Source organism: Brachyistius frenatus, unplaced genomic scaffold, assembly GCF_029030835.1.
Source record: "Brachyistius frenatus isolate BFR_SWC_R1_liver_20210118 unplaced genomic scaffold, ASM2903083v1 Contig_24, whole genome shotgun sequence".
Lineage (NCBI taxonomy): Eukaryota > Metazoa > Chordata > Actinopteri > Embiotocidae > Brachyistius > Brachyistius frenatus.
Genome location: NW_027210623.1, coordinates 2,181,465 through 2,202,134, shown reverse-complemented (window position 1 = coordinate 2,202,134; position 20,670 = coordinate 2,181,465). Strand labels below are relative to the sequence as shown.

Sequence of the window (20,670 nt, the reverse complement as noted above, 5' to 3'; positions counted from 1 at the left end):
CTTGTTATCAGCTCAGTTCTAAAGCCAGCATCTGTGATGGTACAGGGATGCATTAGTGCACATGGCATGGGTAGCTTGAACATCTGGAAGGAAGCATTAATGCTGAATGATATATTCAGGTTTTGGAGCAACATATGCTGCCATCCAGACGACGTCTCTTTCAGGGAAGGTCTTGTTTATTTCAGCAGAACAACGTCCAACCACATTCTGCACATGATTCAGCAGAATGGCATCTCAAAAAAGTTGGGACATGGGCATGTGTACCACTGCTTTGCATCACTTCTTTTAACACCAAGTGTTTGGGGACGGAGGAGACCAGTTTCTGGAGTTCTGAGAGAAATGTTGTTCCAGTCTTGCCTGAAATAGGATTTCAGCTGCTCAACAGTTCAGGGTCTCCTTTGTCATATTTTTTTGTTTCATGATGCGGAAAATTTGACAGGTCTGGACAGCAGACAGGTCAGTTTAGCACACAACTCTGCTGCCATCAAATTCAAAGAATATATATTTCACGTAAACAATACAATTTCTCAATTTGAACACTTGATACGTTATCTTTGGTAATACAATAAAATATTGATTTATGAGATTTGCAAATCATGGCATTCTGTTTTTATTTACATTTTACACAGCGTCCCAACTTGCAAACGCGGTTGTACATAAAACAATAAATGATCTCTATTGGCAACAAATATTGACAGGTTGAAAAAAGGTTTTCATGTAAGTCTGCAAGTAATTTTACAAGTTATTCTTGTATAATCACCTGAGTCTTGTCATTTTCAAACATGTTTACTGCCTCTATCCAGCCAACGGCTCCAAAGTCTCCATGCTGAAGCCGTGGCACTGTGCAGCACTTCATTTTTTGGAGGGCTGAGCTGAGCCATCACTATTGTGAAACATTGTGTAAGGCTCAATCTGCACTTTGAGCAGAGTCAGAACTGAACCCCCACTTGAGTGAAGGATAATGGGTGCAACATTCAGGCATCAGATAGACATTTCCAGCATCTTCAGACATCTGCTATCACCTTGGCAACCTTTAATGCCACTAAATACCATAAGAGGGCAGCAAGCTTCAGGGAAGCAGAGTTTATTTTACAAAAAGGAAATTAGGCCTATCCCTAAATTCTTGAAGATTATTTGACATCTGATAAATACGACTGTATGACTGACCATTGCTTTCTTTCGAAGCAGCACAGTTTTGTTTTAAAAACTTGGTTGAACTATTCTGACCTTTATTCAGATCGTAAAGCAATTATTTTATTTCGGGTTAAATAGATATTTCATGTTTTGTTTTAGGCTGACAATGTTTTTTTTTTAAAAAAATTTTTTTACAGATAATACAGCAAACGTTGATAGATAATGGACAATATACAAGAGAGTAGCACCTATAGTGTAATCCCCTGGGGGATAAATAAATCATTTCATCAGGCACGAACATCGACGATGAAAACCAAACAGACAAAGGAAGAGAAGAGCTGGAAAAAACGCAGCCGAGCAGGACTCGGTCCTGTCGGCGTGGTTCCGGCTGGATTCGTTTTGCAGGCTGTTTGGGAATACTTAAAACGGGCGCAGAGCACATTCAAGAATGTGCCGTTTTCAGAGGGGCGGAGACAATCTCGCTTTCCATCCACACAGCGAGTAAAGCGGCGTCTACAGGCAGCCTCACTGTGCGCTGCTGTGGAGGCTGCCCAATTAAGTTTACAATAGGAAACAACAAGGATCTCTCTCGGTCCTTCTGGGCCATAATGGCTGGATGTTTTTCGGTCGCAGAGACACAGCCAGGCGGGCATTTTCCCCCCAACTAACCAGAATCGTCCATGGTGAAGTGACACTGGGACTCGAACAAGTGACCCGCCTGACATAGTTCGAAGTGCGGCTGTTCGGGATAGACGCAACATAGTGATCAGGAGGAAACGCCGCGGGGCTGCATTAAGCGGATAGTAGCCTGTTTTTTTTCCTGTGCGTAATGTTAAAGAGCACCTACTGCCGCGGCTGTTTCACCGCGGGGTGGCTATGAAAAGTGGACCGTCGGGTTGGTTTTCTCCATCCACTTCCAGCGTGCATGGAACAAAGTGTGCTTTCTGTCACATAGCTTGCGCCGCGAGGTAGATCCAGGCGGTTTGTCAGCGTGGGTTTTATATGTAGGATCATTTCTCCTCAACAGTCCAGCCTCTCAAGAAATCATGAGGACCAGCGAGGAGACTGAGGGCTTTGACGGCGAGGCCTCCAACACTTCCATGATCTCCGGGGCCAGCAGTCCCTATCAGCCCACCACCGAGCCCGTCCTCTCGCGAAACGTTTTGGGGGGAATAAGGTGCGACCTGGAGTACCTCAAGTCCTACTTTGGGATTCTGAAGGTGGTCGAAGTGGTAAGTTTAAGCACTACGACACATTATTACATGTTGAAAGATATGCAGCCTCAGTAAAGTAGCCTAAACAAACTATGACGCACCGTTGGAGGATAACATCCACCAAGCAGCCAGTAACATATGGACAGACCAGGCTTACTATCTGTCCAAGGAAACCACCGGTTGTGATTAAAAGATTACTGTTCTGACTTGGATCTCTATGATAAACTGACATGGTTAATTCAAGAAGATGTGGCCATACTGGAGATAAACCTGCACAACATCTCTAATAGTGGTCACAGTAGTCATGGCTAACATGACAAGTGAAGGTCTCTTCCATACCTTAGCAATTATTATTTTGAATACATGCTGCCTCTAACCAAATGAGGCAGTATTCCACTGGTAAATCTAGTTGTTATGGTCCCATGTTATAGCTATTGTTGGGTTTTCTAGTATTTCCCAAGGGATTTGGTAACTTTTGTTTTGCATGTTTGTAAATATGTAAAAAAAAAAAAAAAAGTCCTCCAATGTGTGACTGCTTCCGGCTGCTGCTCTCAAAGCCCTTAAATATATCTGCAAATGTGGATGCACTCAACATTGCACCTGGTGATACCTGTGTATTTGATTAGATCCTGGGTTGGTCTTGGAAAGAGAGAGGATCAGTATCTGAATTTCTTCTCACGTTGTAGTCACTGGAAAACACATTTTTGCCGTTATTTTAAACCAGTATACCCAAACCAGACGTCTGGACTGGGATAAGAGGCAACAAGAAAGCTAAATGAAGGGTCCCAAAGATCTGATAACTCTCCAGAGGAGGAAATCGCTATCAAGCTCCGGCCATTTCTCTTCTTCTGGTGCCAAAAAACTTGATACAGGCCTGCACACAAATACGCATGAAGTAATGTGTCCACAACAGCAGTTACCTCTAACACAGCGAGTGGACAGCGCAAGCAACCTAAGAGTCGACACTGTCAGATGATTATACTGCATATTGTTGTGCTTTATTTCTACAACGTCTGTCTACCTGTAGAAAAAGTGTTTTTGTAATCTTTTTTCAGTGTGTGGGTGGCTGTGTGTCCCAGTGGTCTGAGAGAAGATCACAGTCAGCCTGCGCTGTTGCTCACACCTGCAATGTTTACCTCTGTGTATGTGGGAAGTAAAGATGGGAAGCCATCTGTCATCAGCGTGGGAGAAGTTTGGAAGAGGCAGCAACTAAAAAGATTCATATTGATGGCCTTCATTTGTTTCACAGCGAAAACTACACTATCGTTTCAGACATGGCAACTCAACAAAATAACTTTTACTCCATATTTTTTTAACATCTAGCTGCTGAGGCCCCTCATAAACAAAAATGTAACACCATACAAATTATATTCATGCCATTCATGGTTGCAAATATGTTGGCTTGCTGCTTGGCTTCATAGTTTTAATGTAATCACCGATACATGCACATAATAAGCTAAATTAATGAACAGTACTATTCCTGTCTGGAAACACCTTTGTGATTTGGGCCAAGCAGGGCTGAAGAAATTTAAAATGTCTTATATTTGTGTCCCTACAAATTCAGTAATGATATAATACTTATTTTATCCTTGCATCAAGAAACAAATAGCTCTTTCAGCAAACCTTTTTTTCAGCTAACAATATAAACCGAATTTATTAAATACCAAGTGTTGTCTAAACACAAGCAGCTGTACCAAAAACAAATGCCTTCAAAAACTGTGTAAAATTGGTACAAGAACAATTTAACTGAGATACAATCTGATCATTTGAATAAGAAAAAAAAGATGCATTTGATGCCAGCTGTCAATACTTGACAGTTATAACATTTTGCTCAGTACCAAAAAAACAACTTTGGTTCAATACCCAGCAAACCTTGGTTTCAGAACCACGAGTACATCCAAGCAAGCCAATAAGCATGATCTTAGACCCTATAAGATCATGCCATTATTTACTTCAATGGTTTATTGAGCCCCGATACCCATTTTCCTGTTTGTCATATATCTCTTCTGCCAGCATGCAGAGGACCAATGAAAGTCATCCACATTTACGTTCACTATCTCAGAGGAGGCGTACAAGGCTGTCTGCCAAGCATTAATAGCTTCGCTGGCTTTCATTTTTACTGCTCTGTCCTTCTAATTGCTTCACTGTGTGACAGCTGAAGGCGTGTGATGATCTTTTAGGAATAATAGATGACAATGCGAAGGTGACTGCTCATGGTGATGCACTTTAAAAGGACCTAATGTAGCACCGTGTCTGCACTATGCGAGGGAAGTGTTTTATTTGTTATTTACACAAATATGTTGAGAGAAAGTGGTTCTGTGGCTTAAAGGGCTGCAGTCATGTGTTGTTAATAGATCATCTTTGTATAGAGATCACTTCTGCGGAGTAATGATTACCACCACTGCAAATGGATGGTAGAGTGGAATACATGCTGCATTGTACCACACACTTCTTTAAAGATCCTGAGCACATCTTTGCAAACATGGAGGAATAAGTAGTTATGCTTTATGAAATGCAAGTTTTTTGTAAAACCTTTGTGATAATGGCAGTTTTGCCACTCATCACTGAATGGGTAGTTGGCTTTAAATGCCTCGCCCCTCCCTTCTGGCCTTTGTCCATACTTCCTTATGACCCTTTTTAAGGAAATGTTTATTATATCACCTTTACACCCAGGCCACGTTCACTCTAAGGTAGTTATAAAACCACTCTGACATTTGCACTGACCCACGTTTACAGAGAAATTCTCTGTTTCCCTCTGCAGATCGGCACTAAGTGCTAAGAGCTAATAGACCCGTGTAGTGGTTTCACACCGGAGCACTAAAATGCATGTGCACAGGCTTTTAATGAGCCAGTCAACTTGTCATTCTTTGGATGAATGGATACACGGGCTGCTGCTGATCCTGTACTTATCAGATGCAAGCAGTGGGACGTAACCTGACCGAGGTGTGTTCATCCTGACAGCACGTTTGTCTTTGTCTCTTTACTGTGACTGGGTCAACAAAGTCCAATCGATATTCACCTCATGTGCCACTCCACGCTCACAGAAATTTGATACCTCTAAGGGCCTTACAGTGCATCTATCAAACGGCCTTTATTTCCCAGCAAGCCCTCTGCCTTCGTGATAAAAAGCAGTTTATTTGTGACGGTGTGTGAAACACTGTTCCCCTTTTCTTTTTTTTTTTTTTTTCCAAGAATATTATTCTATCAAGTGGTAGTTAAACATTAGTGCTTCTTTCTGTGGCTGTTGTGTAATGAAGTTACCAGATGCTCCCAAATGTCAGCACTCACTTCCTCCACCGAGAGAGACGCCATGTGCTTCATTCTCCTGTGGTTGAAACATTACTTATTCAGAACTTGTCAGGAGACATAAAGACAACAAGAATGTTGTGCATGCATGTGGGGAAACATGCATGCTGTTGCCTATATGCAGCAGCACACACTTAACTTATCCTCTGGGTGAAATCTAACCTGCATTCAGGCTATACTTTCCATCTCCTATAGTGTCATGACTGTGGGCTCCCGCTGGAGCATATTCAATATTTTGGGGGATTTTTCTTTTGGCATTGGGTCTCATAGGTGTAGGAGGGCAGCATGTACTGTTGCGTATGGTTTCCACAGTGAGGCCTATTTTCCCGTCCTTTAATTTTCTGTCCACAACAGATGGTCTATTAGGAGGGGATCTGAGTCCAAGACGTCCTTGAAGGCAATAATCCCAAAGATAAAGATGTCCTTGCTCGTGGGAGAGAAAAGACAAAGAGAGTTGATGTGTATGATCGTGCACGTGTGCACACACAAAGAACCGGGCTGAAGGTTGACATAAAATTATTACTTACAAGATTACCCAGTATGGTGCTTGTGATCCCCCGCCTGCTCCCCCGTGACTGCCTGACACCTGCTACACAAGGCACCTCGGGGAGGCAATATGCTCTGTGAAAGAGACATGACATCACCTCTCAGCTCAAGCAGCCCTCCATTCCTGTTTGGGTGTAACCTTTTTTAGTTGCGTTGCAGTAACAGACGGACTGCTATCCAACTACATGCACTAATGAAGCTTCAACAGCTGCACCAACCTTTGTCCCAGTTATAGTGGGATATGCGTTCTGTTGTCTTTGCTGCAGTGCTTCACTGATAATGGGACTGTTGGAGATTTTGCATTTATGCATCACTCTCTGTGGACTTTTCCTTGTTTCTTGTCAGGTGACGTCTCATTTGAATCATTTGTCCATCACAAACAGGAGAGTTGTCCTCTCCCAGTTCACCAGTGCCAGTCAGCGAACAACACCACTTGCCAGAAACAGAGTGCCCAGCTCATTAAACGGGATAAACAGGCTTTGTCTATTGAGCTGCTGAGAGCTGAGGGAGAGGAGGAGGAAGAGGAGTCTTCTGGGCTCTTTGTTGAGTGTGTTCAGCAGTATCTAACAATAAGATGAAACTAGGTAGGCAGGACTCAAGTTGGATTTTGAAAAACTTTATCGGGTTTTACTAACAATCCCCAGTTTTCTAACTTTAATAGGTTTTTTTATACAGACACTTTGGAGTCAAGTGCTGGTTCAAAGTTTTAGATAGAAAACTTCTGAGTGTCTTGGAGATGTTTCTGCAAAAGAAAATTGACGAATGTTTTATTTCAAGGGGAAGATTTGTTTTAAAAGTGGTGAAATTCAAGTAAAGTAAATCAATAGTTCGGGCTTTAGAATATTAACGTCAAACAAATAACTTTATTTGAGTCTAGTGTCTCAAATAGTCTTACCAAAATCTTGCAAGTAAATTTTCCTTGTTCAAGGATGGACTTTGTGATCCATGTCCAGACTGCACACGGTATAATGAAGCACTGATTCTGCAAGTTATTGTGCCTCCCATACCTTCTATAACTGAGGCCTATTTTGCGCACACACACAAACAGTAAGTGACAGCTCTTACTAGAGAACCAGCTCCATCGCAGTTTGATCTCAGCTTTGCGTGGTGAGCACATACAGAAGCTCAATGATATGTCTTTGTGTTCATGCTTGTTTCACTGTATTCATCTATTCTTGTCAGTTTTTTTTTTTTTTATGGAGGCAGAACATTTGTAAGGATTTGATGAGTCTTTTGAAATTATTATGTTTATGTTGGAGCCATCATTATAATACACTGTGTTATGTCATGAATTAATGGGACAAATATAGGAATTTATGGAATAATGTATTCTCTGTGTGTTTATTGAAAAGTTGGTTGAGATCATACTTTTGGTTCCATGGCCTTGGTGCTTCTCAGTTGCCAACCCCCACTCCCTCCTTCTGCATTATTTAGCCATTTTGCTGATATCATATTCAGTTTCTCTTCTCTGTTCCTATGTCGGTTATCCTATGTATAGCAGCCTCACTCTAATCTTCCTCCTGCTCTCATTGCCCACCAGAATACAAATTTAGATAATCTGACCACTTCCCTAAACTCATGCCTGTGCAATTCCCATGATATTCTTCCTCAATGACAAACAGGAAGAGGATTTCCAAGATATTGGCGCCATGATTTAACGTTAATATGCAAGTTTTGAGTCCTAGTCACCCACTTGAGTGTAAATGGTGTTCAGCCAAGCTGGAGGTTGCCATATCAATTAAAATAATTGTTTTTGATTACATAAACCTGTTCTTGCGAGGGAGTTTCATTTATTCAAATAAAAATAATTTAAAAAAAAACTATTCCCAATTTTTTTTTTTTTTGAGAATACAGCTAAACTTGTCACTGAGCCTCCCTGTGTGAGTCCCATAGACTCTGCTAATAACTAAATTAACTTTACTGAAAAAATAAATATCATCAGAAAACAGATCATTACCTAAAAGAAGCTGCTAATAAAGCAGCACTTCAGTCATCTGCTTACAGAGGGAATGACTCTACATGCAGCTTAATAGAAACTTAACACTGACATTTACTGTTCTCACGTTTTCTTCACTGTGTTGTGAATACATTGGTGAGAAAAAATAAATTATTGTAACTCTTTAGAAATATAGACAAATAAGTTATTATCCTTCATGTCTTTATTGAACTCATTTATTATGCTCATTCCTAGGCTGTAAATATGTATATTTATGTTTTATATTTCTTTATATGTCTGTCTGTTTTGTTTTGTTTGGACGCTGAGAGCGAAGCTATAACCGTAGTCAAATTCCTTGTATGTGTTAACATACATGGCCAATAAAGTGATTCTGATTCTGATTAAATAGTCCCAGTGCTACTGGAAAAAAGTTAGTGAACCCTTTGATTTAATAACTGGTTGAAACTCTTTTGGCAGCAATGACCTCAAACAAGCATTTCTGGTAGAAGTAGATCAAAGCTGCACAATGTTCAGGAGGAACTTTGGACCATCCATCCTCATAGAAGAGCTTCAGCTCCGTCATAATCTCCGGATGTCTGGTATGAACGTCTCTCTTGACATCAGTCTACACTTTCTCTATTGGGTGTGTTTCCATGTTTAGTGTTATTGTCCGTCTGCATCACCAAACTTCTGCTGAGCTTCAGCTGACAGCCACCTGGACATTATCCTCCAAGATACCTTGATAAAATTGGAAATTGATTTTCCATTTTGATGGTGATAAACTATTGAGGCAGCTGAGCAGCACCAAATCATGATGCCCCCTCCTCTTTACGCCAACACTTCACTACTGGGATGATGTTTTCATGTTGGAATACAGTTTCTTTTTACTTCACTTTAATTGGTTTGCAAAATATTTTTCCAGTAATATTCCAGCAGATCATGGTGATCGTTGGCAAACTTCAGGTCTTTTTTGGGAGAGTGCGGGCTTCCTGTGTGGACACCTTGCCCAGTTAAAGATTTTTGTTTGGCAGAGTCATGAACAGATGTTAACCAGCTCTGACGATTCCTTTAAGCCTTCAGCTGTTACTCTGAGGCTCTTTTTTTTTTTTACCCGTCCAAGAAAGAGGTGCTACAACACTAAATGATCCAATAACAGACAACTTGTCAAACTGTGGACTGATAATCTAAAGTATTGAGTCCATTTTAGTGCAATTTAGCAATTTTTGATCATAAGTCTTCTGATATTGCTCTTTAGTGAGGCAGGTTTCATGTCAGCAGATGCTTCTCGAGCACTTTCTATAAGACAATGTAGCTCTTACTTGATCAGACATCAGGTTTGTTGGTATTATTAGACGAGCAACACTGAATGTCTAAATGTTTTCTTCAGTGTGGCCAGAGCAATACAGTGATTTGTGTGTTATTTGTTGAAACAGATTGTGTTTGTTCATAACTGTAACTTAGATGATGATTTGATTATGTTTACTGTAGATATGCAGAATAGATTAATACATGAATTCAGATAATTTCAAAGGGTTCATTTACTTTTTCTTACCTCTGTAAATTTGGGAACTTGGCAGAAACTGTACAAAAATACCTGGTATATTTTTTAATTGACACTCTCCCAATCTTTAGAGAAAGCGTGTCAGTTTCTCACTCTTTCCCACGTAGGCTGTGCTTACTCACTATTTGTGTTGTTATGTCTGCTAGATATGTCTAGATTTAATTTGCATTAAATTACACTTCCAGAGATTACATGGAACTTCTAGGTACCTTTTGCAAATGAAGGAGAAAGAAAATCAAACAACCTTTCACGCCACATCTGTTCATTCAGAACTGGGCCTTAGTGTTTGCATGAACATTAACAAATCCCAAGTAATCAAATTGAATGTCATTTCATGCCAGTCCTTTTGTACCTCAACTGTATAAAGGAGAAAGAAACACAGATAAGACAGACAGCTGCTGTCAAACTGATCTTCCTAGTAAAAGTACATTGCAAGTAAAAATAGTCTTGAATGACTTTACCATTTAGAAAAGTGAAACAAAAAAAACTTATATTCTTACAGTTTAACCTCCAATCGTCCCTCAATTTAAATCCGCCATTATACATCATCATTGATACAAAATGCTGAATTATTCCAGCATTGCTAGACCATCAGATCTGGTTTGAACTGACCTGATTTCAGCTGCTTCAGGTCAGTAATATTCAGCAGTGGCATTCTCATGGCTCTGTTATGTCTCAGGGTTTTGGACAGCTCTGAGCGTATCCGTAATCTGTGTGTGGTTTTGTCGGGGTCTGGATGGCAGAAGAACACCTAAATAGCAGAATTCTTCCCATACTGTGGTTCATTGATGGATGTTGGCTGCAGGGAGGCATCATCACGGGCTGCCAGGAGCAGGACTCATGAGATGGGCTCATGGCCTCTGGTCTATTCATAGGACAATCACTTCATAATCTGGAACCACGAACAAAAACTCACATAAAGTTACAGAAATAGCTTAACTCAGAGTACCCTCTATGATTCAGAACAGTGTGACCACTAAGCCTATATTTATAGGTTTTTAGGATTTTCATTTTTTTATATCCCTATCCTGAATGAATGACGCAACGTTGTTTATATAATCCAAAAATCTGGATCGAATCGAATTTAACAAGCACTTGATGTGGAAATGTATGTTATTATATGATATTTATACGTTATTCATAGACTTGTTTTGTCTTTTAGTTGTTAACCAGCTCAACCGTTGAATCACTTCCAGATTTGTATAGACTTTGGACATGAAAATCAGACTGTAATTGTAATTGGGAAGAGTTTGACGCGTATAATTTTAATAATGAACTTCACGGCATGATAATGTATGCAGATTGTTCATAGTGACCTAGTTTTCCAACCAGGAGAGATGATTCATTAATCAGGTGAACAATCGTGTAACTTGTTTCTGGCATAATGTTTTGCCGATGCAACTCTACACGGAACACTCAACATGTCACTCTTGTCTCTCCTATTAATTTCCCACCTCAGCTCCTGTCACTCATTGGATTCATCTGCATAGAGACTATCATGATGTGCTCTCCCTGTGGAGGGGTCTACTTCTTTGAGTTCGTCAGTTGCAGTGCCTTCGTGGTGACGGGAATCCTCCTCCTGATCTTCAGCCTCAACCTGCACACCAAGGTGCCCCACGTCAACTGGAGCCTAACGGTACGTACACAGAGGCACACTGGTGTCTCTTACTTTCTTCTGGACTCCGTCACTGGTGGGCGCTAACGTTGGAAATCCCCCCCTTTTAACACAGTGAAGGAATGTAGCAAAAATATGTGATTTCAGCAGCGACGACCTAACGTACAGCCGATTGTAGGTTTGCACACAAAAGATTGCACAGCAGGGAAGTGTTAGCATAAGTCATCAAAGTACTGCGGATCTTCTGGGAATTTACTTGTCAATTACACATGAAACAACAGATGACAAACGCAACAGGGAATTTTTGGAAACGTCATTTTGCTGTGTCGAAGCATTTTGGTTTAGCAACATTTCACAAAGTGATATGTTTTGTTATTGTCTGACCTTCAAATTATAGCTTTCCTGCACATGGAAAACTAGAAATATACTTCACTTTATAATAGAAAAGTGGGAATCAAGCAAAAAGTTGTTTTTTGTTTTTTAATTATTTTTTTTTTACTAATTTTAGCAACAGTAACAGCAAAAACGTGCAAGATCTTTCTGATTTAGAGGTCAAACTTATATTGGAAAAGGTCTCTGAAAAGTTTAACAGACAGAAATATGTGCACCATGTTTATGCATATCACTCCTGCTTTTATTTTCTTCCTTAGTCATCATCATAATCATAATTATCACAGATTAGTTTATGGTAATTTTAAACTATGGAGCAGTAATTTGAATGAAGCCATGTATCTATCCTTCCCCAGTAGAAACTGAACAAAAGAAGCGCCACATCAACCTCTATTTGAATTGTGTTGAAGGTGTGTATCATCAGGGCGAAGCTTAACACAAACTCGTTCCAGTGAACGTTGGACTGGTTGGGAGAGCATACGGTTTCAGTGTTACCACCAGGATGTGCATTGTCAGCTGTAAGCAAATGAGCTCGTGGGTGTTCTCCAGCAGATACTGGCCTCCTCTCAGTATTTGCCTACATGCACACGTTGGGGTGTTCTGAGCTGCAGCCGAGTATCTTTTACAGACGGTGGTGTAGAAAAAAATGTCTTTAACCATATTTCCAGGGGCCACACAGCTTACAGCGCGTATCATAGTGAAGCAGTGGATGTTAAACCAGATGTCCAAATCCAACCATAGCTATCAGATTCCTTTACAGTGTCCTCAGTACAGTATTCCACCTCAAACATGAAGAGTGGGCGTGCCTTTGGCTTCTGCTTTTGGCAAAACAACACCAAATGAAAGCTTTTTACAGTCTTGGACAGGCCAAAGCCAATTAAAGAGTGCTGATTTAGGAACTTCTACCAGGTACCTGTAACCATTAGAGTCCTTATAATCTAAAATCCTCCTGTTCACTCTTTTCTGATACTTTCTGGTCCTTTTATTCTCAGGCTCATTGGCCTCTTATGTCAGCTTGGACTAGTTAATTGTTTTTCCACTTATGTGATTAATAGTCTCGAAAAATATAATTAATATGAATTGTGTGTTTGTGTGCATAGGCTTGAGTTGAAGTAAGAGGTTTGACTTTAATGTGCTGTGGTTTGGCTCATTTGAATTGCTGGAAATCATGCTGCTGTGCTCAAAGTCTTTCATGTTTTGTAAGAAAAAAAAACCTGAAGATTAAATATTTGGAGGGTAACAAATTCTGTGATTATGGCTTTTTGGTTTCTGCTCTGCTACAAAGAGACACTCATAGTAGGTGTTGCTCTCCAGACTCCACAGTCGCTGCCCCCACTGGTAGCTAACAAGTTCACGATGCCCGGTGGCTCTCCACGGTGTCGGCTCAACCTTGCGCTGTTTAAGTCTATCAAGTTCAAAGCTGCTGTAGTCACGTTGGGCCCCTGGGAATTTCACCATGAGTAAGCATTTCAGAGTTAACCAACTATTAACCCTTCTGCTGACTTACTCCGTTCCCCAACTACAAACCGTGGAGAGGCGCCGGCAATACTCCTCTGTGGAGGGAGCTGTTGTACAATTTGGTGGAGAGTCAATAGAAGGCTTTTTGATGGTACAATTATGTGCTATATGATCCCTTCTCCTCCAGCTCACCCTCTATGATGACTTTGGCAGCGCAAAGGGGGAAACACAAGCCTTGACCCCATTCCCTCTTCTTCCACAAGGAAATGAATGCAGCCCTGGGACCTTGTTGTAAAGCCACTTGGTAACTTTACGTGATTAACTTGAGGGTTTAGATTTTGAAGGCAGCCTACTTGGTGTTTTCAATTGTTTTCCTAATTCAGAGCCAAATAACTGTTGGCTGCGCAAAGGGATTCTGGGACAGAAACAGGGCAACACTAAAGACACAGACACACTAGAAAATTCAGAGCCCAAAGGGGAGGGAGAGAGAGATGTTGTTGTTCTCTTTTTAGAAGGAGAGCAGCAGTTTCAATACCCTGTCAGCATGCCCAATATATTCTGCTTGTTTTGTTCTGAGAATAGAAAGTATTTCATCACAGTTAATACATAAATGAATTTGGTACTTCACCGGGGAAACTCGTGCTGCGTCCTGACCGGAGTTGTCAGTGGTGGTAGGTTGGTAATTATGGTTTAATTAACAGCAGTTCCCATCAGTTCTGTAGCGACAACAATCAACTGGACTTACTTTTTTAGGTCTCACTGCTCTAATGGCATCATAGTAGTTGGACTACCTGTGAGCAACTAGCTGGTGATCATAGTGCAACATCTAGCTGCTACAGAGCCAAATATCTCCCTCAGGAATCCCCCTCAAATACCCAGACATTGTTTATATTGAAGCACTATGTCTCAGTGACCAGTGGCCAATAAAATAAAATGATTGTTGTTGAATTGATAAGGAAGTTTCAGCATGGCTGCAGACACTACTTTATACTCTATATCCAGTGAAGACAGAATAGAACACACTCTGGGTTACTGTGCTCAGGTCAACCACAACATGATCATTATCTACTTGGTGTGCCAGTAAAGACGACGGCACAAAAAGTGAATCAAACATCTGCTCAACAAGCAGCACATGATGAACTTGTAGAAATTTGAAATCTTTGAGCGTGCGCCTCTCATTCAACTCAAAGTCCCCCTTTCACCACTAACGCCAGTATGTTACACATTTAACATTTCTGCACTGAGCATGCTCATAGCTCATTATTGCATATAATGGTTGCCTTTGAGGGAAAGATCAGCCAGCTCCTCTCTCTCTCTCTTTACATCAGTAGGAAGATATGATCTGACATAAGCAGCCTATTTTTTTTTATGTATAAACTATTAGAAATCACATTCATGATAAATTCATCTATTTCTTATTGTTGAGATGGTGAAAAATGGTTCACATGTTTGAATTTGTAAGAGCAATAGTATTGGTTATTATATGGACCACAACAAATAGATATTGTATATAGTTAATGACCCTGAAATTCCACATCAGTGCATACAGTAGTTGTTTATATGTGCATTTTCTACATGTATATGTATTTTTATGTTAATTGTTTCTCTGGTTGACCATGTGTTATTCTGCCAGTAATGACCTCCATCTCTCTGCTAAATCTGCACACAGCAGAGGGTTGTGGTTATTTTTAGCATTAGTCATTAATCTATCATCAGTTCAGACCAGAGACCACTTTACTCCTGCTGTATTTACTTTACCTACAAGTGAAATCCAATAAAATCTCTCTTGGTTTTGACAGCTGAAGTCTGCCACCCGGGCAGGCAAAAGACATGAAGTGCTGGCCTTCTATCTTTATTTCTCTTTCAAAGAGAATCAGGCGTAGACGTGAAAGTCGGAGAGGCGTTTTATTCTTGCATGAATCTTTCTGGCCGTGTGTGGCTTGCTGCATGTGTCAAGAGAATGCATCTCGTAATGTGTTCTGTTGCACCCTCCAGGGTTTCCATAGTTGCACGTCACTGGATATTTCTACCTGCTAGCTTGAGAGCACAACAGAAACATCAGACCACATACGGCAACATGGTACTGCTAATTAACAATATACAAAGCATCTGCCCTTTTACAAAGTAGAATAGATACAGGGGCCGATTTCTCAAACACAGATTGTTACATTGGCTTAGATTAAGCTCATAAGTCAGGCTTTAGTTAGACGTGTATCCGATGTTTGTCTCTTAAGTAAAACTAATTCACTAGGAATTCTGGGTAAATTACAACTTGGTTGACAAACCAAAGGAATTAAACCGATGTAAGAATATTTATTTGGCAACATTGAGCAAATAATGGGAGAGTACAAACAAAACCTGATTTGGAAAAAACGACGACCAGTAAGTTTCCACTGGGTTACAGCGGTCTTAAATATATTTCCCTTCTCATAGTTTCACAAAAGTATCAGCAAACCACAAATATGGGTCTTTATTATTGTTAAACTGATTTGTCTTTGCATCACCCAAAGAGCAAACTTTAGACAGGTCTAACAACCTGTCTAAAAGGTCTTTGTGAAACCTGTTTGTAAACCCTGTTTCCAGTGCTGATGCAGTTCTGATCTTGCCAAGGGAACATGTCTGAGTTTGTTATTAGTTATTACATTAGTCATACAGACCCATATTTACATACCGAGGCACAAACAGTGAAAATGTTTCCTTTTTTTTTAATATATAATATATTCTTTTAATGCAGTGCTGTTACAAATAAGCTAATGTTGACCCATTTTGGAGATGTTATGCAGACAGAGTTGAGGGTTTGTAATAATGTGATAATGTAATTGGTTGCTAAGGGGTGAATTCATGTATTCTCAAGTGTACAATTCAAAAGTCAAGAATGGACTTTACAGCTCTTTTAATTTAATTTATTATATTTATATATTATTTTAAAGCTCTGAAACTTGGTGTGTATGATTGGATATGATGAGCCTGAGAGTAGTTTGGTCCAGTCTGTGCTTGTTTTATTTAAGGTTAAACAGTGAATTGTGGGAGTAAAGCGGACAGGCTGAGGGTCAGCTTAATTACTGTGGGACTGAACTGACTGGATCCTGAGGGAATCTGGAATCTAAAAGCTTTTCTGCAGGAGGACATCGTAACGTGATCCTGTTAAACCAGTTGGGCAAGATAGATGGGAGTGTGTGTGCGATGTGAGCAGTGTTTGCAGTGTGTGTTCATTGACTGTGACGGTCAGAATGGTGTTATGGTTCGATATTAATTTGTTACTGATTTCACCACGGGATCAGTAGCACATTATCAGACTTTCTATGCCCTGCCGAGTTGTGTACTTCCTCTTCCCTGCGTGCACGCACTTTTGTGTAGGTGTGAGTCTGGTCGGGGTTTGTGACGTCGCCATTGTATGAGCCCAGTGTGTCATATGAGAGACCATGTCTGCAATGATTGCAATCATGCCTCTGATCACGAGGTCTGTGCCCCAGTCATGCTGAGCGCTTGGTTATTAACCCTTTCCTAACTGCCTGGAGTGCAGAAAACAGGAGAGCAGAACTTGAAAGAGGAGTATCTCCGTCCTTCTCATGTAAAAAGGTGGTGGATAGAGTGTGTAATGTGTGTGGAGAGAGTGTGTGTAATATCAGGGGCTAGGTGGCTTTTAAGTATGAGCTGTCCTGCAGTTTTAAACTGAGAGTGAAGCAGGAGGGTGTAGTCTGGCTGGTTAGAAGAGTATGAGTAAACTCCTAGTTTGTTCAGCATCGTATATCATCCAGGATGTCCTACCTGTGAAGTCAGCCTCGGCCCTGAGACTAATTTGAGTTTAAACTAGATCATCTTCATATGATATCATTTATACAGCTCCATTGAACCTAAATGAAATTAAAAAAAAAGAAAATGCTGAAATTGAATTACTTTAATACTTTCAATGATAGGATTGGGATAACAAACATCTGCTGTGAGGAAAAAAAAAAAAACTGTGTTAAAAGATGTAGAAATATAGAATGCAGGAAGTGATTGTTGCATCATTGCTGCTTTATGTGTTTCAAGTGATTTACATTAAAGTGTTATGTTTAACCATCTATAGGAATAGATAGTTGATGTATATTTTATTTATAATATCCAGATTGGTCTAAGAGAGTATACATAAACATAAAGAGGAAGGACGTCAGGGGTCCAGTTGTTCACCGTTACAGTCTTTTTGCCAGTTCAAGAAACTAAAAGAAAAACATTTGTACGAGAAGTTTGTGGTTTTTGTCAGATGTTTTTTTTTTTCTAAAACTAGATGTTTATGTTCCTCAAAACAAGATTTCTAAAAACTATTGTTTTGATTTGGACTGCAAATTAACATTTTGTTGATTATTAAATCTACCTTTTAAAATGTCATAAATTGGTGGAAAAAAAAAATTGTGATTAGTGTTTTCAAAAATATTCCCTTTCAAGACATTGGAATCAAAGAATTTTAGAACTTGGTAAAAAAAAAAAAAAATGAGTGAAAATGATAAATTAATAATCAAAGTAGTTGGTGATTTGTTTTCTGTCAATCAACTAATTGCTGCACCTCTCATTTATTATTAGCTGTTTAATAATTCTTGCTTTACTGTTAACAACATAGTAAAAGTTGTCAATTCTGCATCAGCTGCTTGGTCCTGAAAAGTAGTGATGCACATCTTGGGTTGATGTTGTCTTGTATGTTTTTGTGTCTGCCTGCAGGACCTCGTCAACACCGCGGTCAGCACCTTATTCTTCTTCTTGTCATCTCTCGTGCTAGCCTGCATCAACCACAACACTGGAGCTGAAATAGCAGCAGTGGTGAGTAGTCGGAGAACCAACCAGTCTGTTATACTGGTACAACTAAAGTACACAACAAAGGACGCTTCCATGTGTGTATATATACTGTATACTGATGCCTTTGCAGTGGTGACTGAAGGACTGTTTCTAGTTTTTATATTAACTGACCTCTGAATTACTTGACTGCCATCGCTCCCTGGTAGCTCCAGTTACTCACACATAAATCTGAACAGTCATTTTTCACCATCAGACAGTTCTATATGTTTTATGTTCATTTTTAGCAAACATAATTAAACTCAATCTATTATATTAATGCACTTTAAAACAAGTAAACTTTTAAGTATTTTATTATTGCGCTGTAATAACATTATTTTCACATGGTTGTGATTTCACTACAAACGCCTTTTGAAAAAGAAATGCTGACAAATTTCAGGAACTGTTTATTCATGCAGCGTTTTGTTGTTATTCTGCTTCCTGTTTCAACTTGTATGCAGATCTTTGGCTTCCTGGTGACCGGTGTGTACGGGATAAACACCTTCCTGGCGGTGCGGAGGTGGCGCCGCGGCAATGGGTGTCAGGGAGCGGCTCAGACCAGTGAGTACATCCGAGCACGCACGGCGTCTCGTGGAGAAATGGAGGCACGACCTGAGCTTGCGTGAGTGCCGGCAAGGCAATCAGACAAACTGAGAGAAAGCCACACTACCTGCAGCTGACAGAGATGGACACTACTCTGCCTTCAGAACAGTATTTCATTCAAGTCTTGTGTGGAGCGGCCTTCTCAGGCTCACCACATGCTTTTGACGCGGGCTGTGCTTTTTACCTGTCGAGCCCAGCCACTGAATCAATCTTCCATTTCATAGCCGCAGGTGAGCTCTGTGGCATCCTGACTGCTCCTGGTAAAACAATAAGGACTGAAGTTATGCTTTTTAAATCCTTTCATCCACCTATCTTTTTAAATCCGTGTGAAGGACAGCTTCCTCGAACAGCCACAAAAAACTGTGCATCAGCTCGTGGGTGTTGACTTTTTAGAAAGTTGTATCTGTCACTGTGAAGGAAGTTGAGGAAAAGAAGGTCAGCTTTTATACAGTTTGCTTATGTAATGCTGTTGTCTGTGGTAAGTATGTGATCGTGGATCCAGGATGCCACTGGACCAGCAACATGTAGTAACCTGCAGTAAAGCAGAAGCAGCACGACTTTATTGTTCTCACTTACGGCCTTTTGGTTCCACCTGTCAGCAAGGTTGACATTACATCTTTTTTCTACACATTATATTTGCTGTCAGAAAAGTTTCTCCTTTGTCTTGGCTAACTTTACAAAGGCCTTTAAAATGTTGACCTTTGGACACTAACAAGATATTTACTGTCAGCAATTATAATAGTAACAGGACGGTCATTCTTAACTGCAATAAAGATGGGCAATATAAGGTAAATATTTTTCAAAGAGTAAAAATGATTTACTTCTTTGCAACACAAATACATCCAATGAGTTTGACACAAAACAAAAGTAAAAGTCACATTACTTCATTCCATCTGTTTTATCCAAGGTTGGGCACAAACTATTGAAAAAAATACTCTCACTAGCATTCCTAAAAAATGTCATTGTCAGATCTGTGTGAGGTCATTACTGCGAGCCAGCAGTGTGTTCTATGAAGTAAAAATAAGGTAATTGGTATCTTGTTCTTTTTGCACTTATTCAGGGCTTCAGGTAACACAAATGTTAACGTAACATCAGTGAGATTTAAACAAACACCAGGAGGTGACTCTGTAAAGACCAATGCCCTTAGCTTGTACAATGTATCTCAGGTAATGACACTCCTTCCATCTCTGAATCTAAAAAAAAACATTTAAAATGAAATCACAGGGTGCCTCGACCTGAACGCTGTATTTCTTAATGCCTTCCTTATTATTAGACGATAGGACTGTCACAGAATGAAAATGGACACAGTAACATGGAAATATGGTACATTTGCCTTTGTCACAGTTTTCACTCAATGTTTGTATATTTATCTACAATATATTATCACACACTTGTTGTATCATGATATTTCTATCGTTCCACATTACAGCTGTTATAAAGTTTCTAGTTTAAAACTGGTCATCCCTTTTAATGTTTTACTTTTTGACCAGTGAACCTGCGGCAACAAGGAAACTTAATCTTGAAAATTAACATCACATTTGCTTTTTAGGATGAAGGAAAAAAAAATAGACTTAATTTCTGGTGTCTTACATTGTTCTAATGTATTGAATCTACAGTTAAACCTTATACCTCTTTCGGGTAAGTTATCCTGGGACTCTATGGCTCCATCTCCTGGTCGTCATCTAAAATGCATTTCTTGTGACTTCAATGGATTGAGTGTACAGCCAGATAATTACAGAAGTGTGTGTATAAATGAAGGACCAGAAATGTATTCGGGGTAACATGAGAAATAATGTATAACTTCTTAAACAGCCACAAAAGGTTTGATGGATCAGGCATTTCTCATGTTTTAAGTAACTTATACTATATTCAGTTGATATTTCTCTTGGTTTGGAGACTGAAGCAGTTTTATGAAGACAATCACATTTGTATTTATGTCTGTAATTTACATTGATGGATTTGTTTTTGAGTGATTCTATAACAATGTTCACTTAAACTTTTGTACAGCAACAAAATCATGAAGTGCATTATGCCATTTGATGATATAAACTGCCCATACTTGTTAAAAGCTATCCAGCTGCAGCTCTCTCTGTGCTACAAA

The 20,670-nt window shown here is 39.8% G+C and overlaps 1 protein-coding gene across 1 annotated transcript; it reads left to right on the top strand.

The window, feature by feature from the left end:
• The first annotated feature begins 1,453 nt into the window (after window positions 1–1,453).
• On the top strand, window positions 1,454–20,641 carry cmtm4 (CKLF-like MARVEL transmembrane domain containing 4). Its single transcript, XM_069697733.1, has 4 exons — window positions 1,454–2,366; window positions 11,157–11,333; window positions 17,856–17,954; window positions 18,428–20,641. Exons 1-4 carry the CDS (start codon window positions 2,181–2,183, stop codon window positions 18,590–18,592), a joined length of 627 nt encoding a protein of 208 aa, XP_069553834.1. The 5' UTR covers window positions 1,454–2,180; the 3' UTR covers window positions 18,593–20,641.
• Window positions 20,642–20,670: the final 29 nt, after the last annotated feature.